We start from the raw sequence: 10,591 nt of genomic DNA on the forward strand, positions 1-10,591 counted from the left end.
TTGTGTACATATATACACACTACCATTCAAAATATTGGGGTCAGAAAGAAACAAGAAATTAATATTTTTATTCAGCAAGGTGAAAAAACAAAATGACAGTAAGGTCTTTTGAACTATCCATTTATAAAATAATTCTAAAAAAAAGTATAAAAATCTGCATCACAGGAATACATTAATTAAAAAAAAATATTAAACTAGAAAATCAAATAATATTTAATAATCAAATAATAATATTCTGTTTTGATCAAATAAATGCAGCCTTGGTGAGCTTTAGAGACTTAAGGGACTAAAAATACTTTTTAAACTATCTGTCTGTCTGTCTGTCTGTCTGTCTATGTCACACTTGCCTACTGTGAAGGAGCGAGGAGACGTAGGAGTTTTCACACGGAACAATCTTTAATCACAGGAAGGAAGGAGCACACGTAGCACAGGGGGTTGACGTTCAATACCGGACGAGGGAGAACTGAACAGGCTAGAACTAAAGTAGGGTAGTTAACGAGGGACAGACAGGTGAGGATAATCAACTAATAATGACACAACGAGAACAGGAACAGGAACATAACCAAATAAGGGCACAAGAGGGAGAAACCACAACACACAGTCCAATGGGGGAGTCTGTCTGTCTGTCTATCTATCAAGCTACTAGAATAAGTAGCTACATGTAACTACATTAAAGCTGCTTAAAAGGAAAATATTTTTTAAATATCTGTAATTCTTTTAATAAATATAATCTATAATAAGAGCCAAATGTTCTTGGCACAAAAAAATAGTTTTTAAAAAAAATTATAATTATCTCAATTACAGTGACTGTATAAAACTTTCACACTAAATACAAATATAAAATAGAATAAATAAAAAAATTTATACCAGCAGTAAATGCTGCTGAGAACGCAATGTGACATTAAAAACACCACTGTAGCATTTTAACATGCTACACCACTACTCATTAAATAAAACTTGACAAGCTACATTGTTTTGATAGTTGAGATTCTATTAAAATATTGAAAAAAGTAGTGAAAAGAGTTTCTGCCTTTAGTAGCACCCCAACACTGGCCTGTAATGTGGTAATCCTAAAATTAAGTTATTTTCTTATCTCCCACCAAGCATTTGATCATTTATTAGTAGCGAAAGAATTAATCTGTGCAATTGCTAGCCTCTTTCATGGTGCGTGGATCCATTGTTTCCCCTTATTGTTTCCTGAAATATAGTCTAAACACTGCTTTCGGAAACACATTTTTTAAAGAAATACTTCTGTAAGCTGACATCCCACAACTTACGTATTCACAGGCACATTATCTGTGCATAACTAGGTAAAATCCCACAGAGAGAAGATCCAGTAACACACACTGGTGTTAAAGAGAGTCAGTGCAACATTAATGGCTGAATGTGGCCAAAATGCAGATCGATTCATTAAGCCATGTGGAGCTGGGGCAGAATTACATGAATGCAACTAATGAAATGCTAATGAAAATTGGACAGCAGCACTCATGCACATTAAACAAATTACCCCATAAACACACACACGCAATGAATGCTACTTTTTTCCATTTAGATTTGAAGCGGAGAATTCATTATATGTAATATAATTACAGTTCACGTAACAATAAATTAAATGTGAAGATGACTTGTGCAAAAAAGTGCTTCTCTAACAACAATAAAAACAAAACACTGAAACACGTCAATTAAGTCAAGGGTCTGTTTTAGATCATGCGACTGAAATTTGTTTCTTGTGAGCATCATAGTCTGGCCCAGAGAGACCATCTCTGCTCTATAAACACGTGGCATCAGCAGTTTTCAACCTCTGCCAACATCATGAGCTTTCAGTGAACAATCCTCTCAATTACAGTACAACAATATCAATCCAACTCCCAGGGGCTGTGTAATCTAGTTCTCACTCACTCAATCCCAAAAATTCAAAGCCAGAAACACTAAACACATAAATGGTTCAAACTACACGGTATAATGAATTTAATGACTGAATACTCAACCTAATTACTTCACAATGCAATATACAGTAAATAAATACTAATAACTTAATAATTGCCCCTGCTATGCTTAACCTTTTCACCACTGGGACAGACTTGGAGAGACATTACAGGAAATAATGTTACTATATCACTTATTAAAAAAATATGTATTTGATTTAAAAAAATAAATAAATAAATAAATAAATCAACCTTATCATCAATGTTAGGAACAATGTTGTTGTGCTGCCTTAATATTTTTGTGGAAACTTTCATACTTTTTTAGGATTCTTTCATCAATAGAAAGTTCAAAAGAACAGCATTTTATTAGAAATAATTACTTTAGATTTAACCTAATAAGAACATTTTCTCATTAATAGCACTGTCAAAGCAAGGACAGCATAGCTGCGCGCATTCAGCTGAAAATAATCAGTTTAACATCACTGCTTGATAATATTGCTCATTTATCAGTTATCATGTATAATATGATAATAACAATCAGCCTGAATTCCAATATTGGAGCATCCCTAATTAGCCAAATGTGCAATCTTGTTGATGCTTACTAAAAAATCAAGTCAGCTCGGTGCAGCTTGAAGAGTACAGACAGCACAAGATGAATAAAACCAACAGTCTGTGCTTAATTAAAAAGTTTCTACTTCTCCATCTAATGAAAAAAATTAAAGGCAAACAAAAAGATGCCTTGTGTGCAGGCAACAATTAAAATACATTAAGATAAATGACCATAACATACATTAAACGCTATTGTTAATAAAGCATAGTTTGTGGAATAAATCAGAACACTAGGGGCAAAACTGTTTGCTCTGTGTGAAAGAGTCTGATTTGCATATGAATACAGACGAGTAGTAAATGTTCCATATTTTACAGGCGTATTCAAATGAGGCAAGCCCCACGTTTCCACGATTAATTTTAGAGGGACAATGGATGCTTGAAAGCTTCATTGTTGATCGGTGACAGATCCAGGTAAGCACTGTGAGAAACACAATTTAAATGTATCATGGAGTAACATAGAAGAAAAGGGAAACCATGATGGAGTCAAAATCTGAGACCATCAGGAAACGAAGAATCCTATTGCTCAAAGAGCGGGTTTTCTTTGCAATTTACCTCAACACAACATTAATTTCTCTGTAGTTAATACATATTGTTCAAACAGCAAGCATGTCTGGGTACTTCAGAGTATGTGTATGTACTGTATGTTGGTTTGTTTGTGTGTGTGTGTGTGTGTGTGTGGCAGGCAGCTGTAGGCTGTGGACGGAGTGAGTGATTGCAGCTGTCCTCTTCTGCGACAAGTAAGACTGCTATCAAGAGATAATGAGGCCCAAGTTGGGATCTGCCATTAATTCAAATTGACCATCACCACACACAGCAGCTCATTGTTTCCCAAATGTATAAATATCAAAACACTTAAAATCAACCTTAAGTTGAAAGTTCAAACTGCTATGTTAATTTTGACTGCAGATAAACAGCGACATAAACAATTATATATATAAACATCATTTAGGATGCTGGGATGATGTAAACATCTGTTGAGCAAATTAAAGTTTGTACAACTAACATCCACATCTGCAGTCTAGCACATCAGAGTTGAGTGACATTTATTCACCTCCATGTCATTACAAATCTGCGCAACAGTCGGGTTCTGGAAGTAAAAACTCCTTTTCTCCATAGGGAAACTGATTTTTAACAACAAACCTTTAAAAACAGACCTACTATGAGTTTAGAGGTTGTTAATCGATTGTATATCCTTTTGTTGAAGCCATCTTTTTGCATTATTTCAAAAAAAAATTATAATTGTGTTTAACAGTGGAATTGTAGAAAAACTACAGTACCCATGATGCTGTGCATAAGTCGTGATGACGTGGCAAGCAAATCGTGCCAAATTTTGCTATGAACTTCAAATATATTGTTTCTATAGATATAATCAGTTTTAAATGTAACCATATTTTTTATTTGATTGTCATTTGCAGTGTTTCATGGGATTGTAATTCTGTTCTTTCCTTCACTAAAGCTGTTAAGTACACAGTCTTGTACCTTTGTCTTTTTGTCAGATTTTCAAATACTTTTTTGCTTCAAAATTGTTAATGTTGTGATTCACCTCATTGCTGGTTGGTTTGGTTCATGGCTTATAACGCTTTAGCGAAGACTTTTTTAAAATCTCTATGGGGAAAATGACTGGAAAAAATACTTCCGGAACCAATGCTGCTGAAAAAGTTGGCAGGCACTAATGAACTCGGTTTCTTTCTTCAGTGAAAATCAAAATAAGATTATACTATGAAATAACATTATATTATAACATTTTAACATATAAAAATAACATAATATAAAATAACATTGTATCCCATAGATTTTTTTATTGTATGGACAAAATATACAGCCAATATCTTCTTTTATGTTCCACAGAGGAAAGAAAGAATTAAAGGGATAGTTCACCCAAAAATGAAAATTTGATGTTTATCTGCTTACCCCCAGGGCATCCAAGATGTAGGTGACTTTGTTTCTTCAGTAGAACACAAACTGAGATTTTTAACTCAAACCGTTGCAGTCTGTCAGTCCTATAATGTCAATTTGTGTCTTTTCACATCAATGTATCATCACGAGCCACAGGGTTTAATTTGGTTTTGTTTGTGTATGTTTTTTGACTCTCAAAGCCGTGATTCCCATCCACTGACATTATAGGACTGACAGACTGCAACGGTTTGAGTTAAAAATCTCAGTTTGTGTTCTACTGAAGAAACAAAGTCACCTACATCTTGGATGCCCTGGGGGTAAGCAGATAAACATCAAATTTTCATTTTTGGGTGAACTATCCCTTTAAGGTTTGTAATGGCATGTGTGAGTAAATGATGACAGAACTGTCTTTTCGGAGCAGGGCTTGTATTATTCATTTCCATGACTTTCACACGTAAGCTGCTCTACAGTACACCACCATAAACTTATTACAGGAACAATCCTCCTGGAGCAGCCTGGGGTTAAGTGCCTTGCTCAAGGGCACTGTGGTGATAGCTCAATGTCTGCCTCTTGAGAGGTTCAAACCTGCAACCTTTCGTCCTCCAGCCCTGATCTTTAACTAATGCCAGAGAATTTGGAAGGCATCTACACAAGACCTTTGTCCCCATCACTGAAGGACACATATCATTCGTTTCCTTTATCTGCTTATGACATCTGGCTTGCTGCAAACATGCAATATATGCCCAATGTGAAGTGAACTTCAACCTGCTGAAAGAATTAAAGAATTGTAAAGAAGTGTTAACAATAATATTCTATTATAGTATGTGTGTGTATTCTATTAGCATTAATATTCTGTGTGTGTGTATATTACATTTACATTTGAATTTTTTGTCATTTTGTTGTGTGTTTTTGTTATTAGTTTCTTTTCCATTTTTTTTTTTTTTTATTAATTTTATTTCAGGTTAATTTTTACTAATTTTATTTTTCAATTTCAACTTTAAATGAAAATTAGAAATGAAAACTAACTGGAATAAATTTTATTTTATTTCTGTTAACATTTATTTCAATTAATGTAACTTTTTTTTTAAATAGTTTATTAAACGATAACAACACTGCTTGTAATATAGTGCAGAAGTCATATGGATTATTTTTATGATGTATTTAATGTTGAATTTTTTCTTTTTTGTTCTTTTTGGAGTCGGACAGTCCTGATCCCCATCAACGTTCATTGTTTGAAAAAAGCAGCTCAGACATTCTTCTAAACATCTCCTTTAGTGTTCTACAGAAGAAAAAAGTTATATGAGTTTGGAAGGACAAATACTAGTGATAGAATTTCAATTTTTGGGTGAACTATCCCTTTAATAAGGGGGCCTGTTAACACCAGGCAACAATCGTCAAGCAGATCTTTTCAACTGTTTTGTAAGATTATTTCAAGAACTGTAAAACCTGTTAAAGCTTCCCTCAACTACCCAATCCAGCATCCTTACGCTTCTTAGGTGTAACCGAGGACTGAAAAGCTATAGCATGATGTGATGGATCATCCTGTGACAACCTTTATTTAGCCTTCTTCTAATTCACTTCTCCTCTCCTCCACCTAGCCAGTGGCAGAAACCATCCCTCTCTTTCTTTTTGCCCCTTAATCTAATCCAGTCTGTTTGTTTTGCTGGGTGTTAAAGTACAGATCAATTGTGTGAGTTATGAAATGACATTACGGCGGCTCAGACCCGTCTCTCCCTGCCAGACAACATCTCGTCCTTCTGAAAATTACCCCCTCTGATTTATCGATTCGTTCTCTCTCTCTCGTTCTCTTGCTTACACGTACACATCCAAACTCAAGACAGCCGAAAAGTAGGACAGTCAACCACCTGGGAGAAACTTTCTCTGACACTCAAGAAGACAGAAAATAAAGAGGATGAGACATTTTGGACTACAGGTGCACAAATGTCAGTTTCCAAGAGTCAATTCCTACACTATTCTGTTCATTAACTGCAACATTTAACTGAAAAGTGACAAAAGGTTTTTTTTTTTCATGGTGACTGACATTCTTTTTAATGCAGAAAAAGGCAAGCATGTGAAGGCAAAAGATTATCAATGAAAACTTGATTGTGCATGACGTTGTCACATTCAATATTGCAAGCACACAGTGTTGCATTCTCAGTGTTGCCACAGAGGGCGATATTGAAGGCGTCAGTATCTTTATGATCACAATATTTATGGTCCGCATTCTCTTTCTGGTTATGGTGAAGCAACAGTTTAAAGAAAATCTTGCTGATTTGCTGAATGTTTAAAATCAGCTACCTTACACTCACATTCGGTAGACATCTGAAGCAATCTATTCCTCTTTGCTGGTTTATTATAGTTGACTAAGACAAAAACAATAAAAAAAAAAATTTAATTCTTTACATTAAATAAAACAAACTGATATAAAATTAAATATAAAAAAAAAACATTAACTTGTTTTCAGTAAATTGCCAAAGCAATATTTCTCATTATTTAGTTTAGCATGATGTACTAATAAAAATATACATTTATAAAAAATATAAAAGACAAAAACACAGAACAAAATTACTAAAACTTGAACTAAAATCACATTAAAAACTAATTCAAAATATTCATAAAAACTTTAAGAGTATCTCAATTACACTAAAATAAGACTTAAAATAACACATTAAAAAATAGACAAAAGTGAAAACTTTCCCTAGAAGCCAGGTGCTGAATTCTACACAAAATGCTAAAAAAGTTCACGTAAAATATATAAATCATTACAACAACAAAAAAAAACATTGCAAAAATGACTAAAAAATAAAGGATTATGAAAAAATATATTGTAGGTTTAACATGGTCAATAAGGCAAGGTAAAAATAGTTTTGAATTTTTACTCCAAAAATCTTCCACAGTGCACTTTTAAACAGTCGTTATCTTGAAGAGTGCAATGTAAAATATATATATACAGTATATATATAGAGAGAGAGAGAGAGGGAGAGAGAGAGTACATTTTACAAGAAAATCCTATTTCAGTCTTTCTACTTCAAAAAGTCATGTTTAATTTAGTGTTCCTTACCATTTCTTTGTAATTATTTGTGAAATTTACTCATTTACAATTTCTGAGTGAAAACTGTTGCAAAGTAAATCCTACACCAAATTTTTCATTGCTTATCTTGTACCTTACTTTTATGGTCTATTACGGAAGCTTTTATGGATCAATGTACAGCAATACTTTGCTCACGACCATTTGACCCGATTCAGCATCTAATCTCTTTGGATTGACAAGCGCGTCAAAGTTAGATATCGGTGGTGGTGGACCAGGGTGACTGCTTTTTTCTGTGGACATGTGTCTCCTCTGTGCAATAAGGTAATTGTAAAACTATTGTTCCATAACATTTTGAAAAATGATTTTCAGAAGACGGCTATACGCTCCCCTGCTTTCACAAGGAAATGGTGGCAATGCACAAACACTTCAGACGTTTTCAGAATGAAATGGACGACATTGCACAGATGATGAAGGGTAGGATTTTTACACCATTTAGAAAGCCAGAGTTGTAACTAACTTGTAATCATAAAATAATGTGCTCCAGTGACTCAAATCTCAGGTTACTTTGTCAGAAGCTTTGCACACACACATACAAACACAGGTGCATACTGGAAACTCATACACACGCTCACCGCAGCCTCAGGCACTGAGTTTGTTGAATTATAGCCCAACATGCAAATAAAAGGGGACAAAATAAAAAAACATTTATTATTTCACAATTAACCTGCCAGCGATAAAAAATCTCATAGACAGCAGAAATTTGCATGCGGGTCGAATTCGCATGGGAAGTCCTGGAAGTTTCCAAATTTAGAGAATAATTCTCCAATGTCCTTTCTTTCAGCCTGTGGCTAGGTGGCTCGAGTTATGACCTACTTTCCCCCTTTCCTACTGGACTACAAATTAAGGGAACTTCAACAAGGAGTGCAGTGCAATACAAGCTTTTATCGCCTTCCTCACTGTCAAATCTGCAATACCAATTTCTCTGTCTTGCTAGGATAGAAATCAAAGCAATTATCCACAAGACGCCATGCATTACAGTCATTTTAACATTATTATAAAGGGAATCAGGCACAGCACGAAAGACGAAACCTCCTAATTTTTCAAGCAGCAGCAATAGGAATAAGATAAAAGACACCATTTTTAATAAATTTATCACTAAGAATAATCACAATAAACAATTCTTCAGCCAAGTAAGAATTTGAATAATAATGTAGAATTTAATTGATGTGCTGGCTATTACATTGGCTATTTGACAATGGATGAGCAGTGTTTGATCAGATTTAAAGGGACAGTTCACCCAAAAATGAAGACTTACTTTCATCAGTGGAGCATAAAAGAAAATAATTTGAGAAATTTCAGTCTTTTTTTTTCATCCAATGGAAGTCAATGGTAACTGAATGGTAACAAAATATTTTTTTATATTCCGCAAAAGAAAGAAAGTCATACAGGTTTGAAACAACATGAGGGTGAGTAAATGATGACAGATTTTTCATGTCTGGATGAACTATCCCTTTAAGACCCAGAACTATCTGTTTTACAATTAAATATTATTCACATTGATAGCATTTATTTATTTATTTAGCACTTTTATTTTCAAAAGCGCTTGTTAGGTTGTTCACATAAGTGGAGAAATGCCTGTTTTCGAATGTTTTTCTTGTAAACAAGGCTTGATCTGTGCATATTTCTCTCCTGATTCAGATGAGATGGCTTTATTCCAGAATCCCATTGTAGCGCTCCCTCTATCTGCCCCTCCTTCAGCGGACTGTCTTGAGCTAGGAAACACTAATCTCATTACTGGGTTAATTTAGAGGACAATGTCAGCTACAGGGGGAGAAAGAGGAGGAGGAGGGGGGCTTTGGGACACTTTAATACTTCCCTCCACTGGATGGTACTTGGTTTAGGGAATATGATCCAAGTATATTGATCCTCTGGGACTAAAGATTGGATTTAAGTTGCTCTCCTGATTCAGATGAGATGGCTTTTTCACTGGAGAAAGCAATACTATAGAAAGAGGACTCGTATTTTACCCGAAAGCAGCGGTTTGAAGTAAAAAAAAAACATCTTAATTATGGATGTGTTTATAACAAACACACAGCTTTTCACTTCATGCTAATACTTGTGGATTATTGTGATGTTTTTGAGTCAATTTTCAGCAAATTTTCAATTTTGGGTGAACTACTCCTTTAACGTGTGTCTCTTAAAGTCTTGCTAATCATACTCATCGTCAGTCATGTCTAAATAAATGAGGAGTGATGCCTGGCTTCTAAAATGAGCATGAAAGTTATGCCATTATGGATTATGCCTGCAATATATCATATATCAATCAACAATACATCATCTCATCTTTTTCATTTTCCAACACCTGGGCAGGTTTTGGAAAAAGGGAAATAAATGACTGGCCAGAAAAAAAGACACTGACACATCCAATTCCTTTATGTCTAATTTTGGGTCAAACCCAACTATAATTGTTGCAAATGCAGACTTTTAAAGGCAAAGCTAGCCATTTTGCTTCAATGAGCAGTGCATCCCATTGCAAAAGAAAAAAAAGTGTATGCATAATACATTTTTCTTCTCTCTGGAAAGCATATTAATATTTACAAACTGAAAAATGCACAAAAAGCATCCACTCACCATCCACTCTGAAATGATGATGTCCACTTTTTCCACAGGAAGGTCAATTTCTTCTATTCTGCCCTTGATCAGTGTGATGGTGTCTTCAAGTTTATTTGATCTAGAGAAAGAAAAAATGTAAATAAACGTTTTATCTAACATTTAAATAGCAATAGTAGATGTTGTTGATTATATTAACTAAATTAAATTAAATGAATACAAAATTCATTATTCAAAATATGCATTTTTCTTTTGCAAGTGTTCAAATGAATAAAATAAAATAAATAAAAATATTTTTAAATATTATATATTATAAATATTACATTATAAAATGCATGTTACTAGTTTTAAACACCTCGTCTGAGACAATGAATGTTAAAGGGGTCATATGATGCGATTTCAAGTTTTCCTTTCTCTTTGGAGTGTAGACTGAAGTCTCAAATCCAAAGAGATATTCTTTATAAAAGTTAAGAGTTAACCACGCCTACCTAAAACGGCTAGTTCTAACACGCCCCCACAT

The 10,591-nt window shown here is 34.2% G+C and overlaps 1 protein-coding gene across 1 annotated transcript in view; it reads right to left on the reverse strand.

Moving 5' to 3' along the window:
• Positions 1 to 10,092: 10,092 nt before the first annotated feature.
• The window catches only part of LOC107741640 (protein arginine N-methyltransferase 3-like), a gene marked incomplete at its 3' end in the record, with an annotated part of 13,847 nt that continues 13,348 nt past the window's right edge, over positions 10,093 to 10,591 (reverse strand). Inside the window, exon 10 of the mRNA XM_016554396.1 lies at positions 10,093 to 10,192. Within this exon, the coding sequence (XP_016409882.1) occupies positions 10,093 to 10,192 (100 nt within the window). The remainder of the gene's footprint in view (positions 10,193 to 10,591) is intronic.

The sequence above is a fragment of the Sinocyclocheilus rhinocerous genome, unplaced genomic scaffold, assembly GCF_001515625.1.
Source record: "Sinocyclocheilus rhinocerous isolate Xijiao unplaced genomic scaffold, SAMN03320098_v1.1 scaffold5091, whole genome shotgun sequence".
Classification (NCBI taxonomy): Eukaryota; Metazoa; Chordata; class Actinopteri; order Cypriniformes; family Cyprinidae; genus Sinocyclocheilus; species Sinocyclocheilus rhinocerous.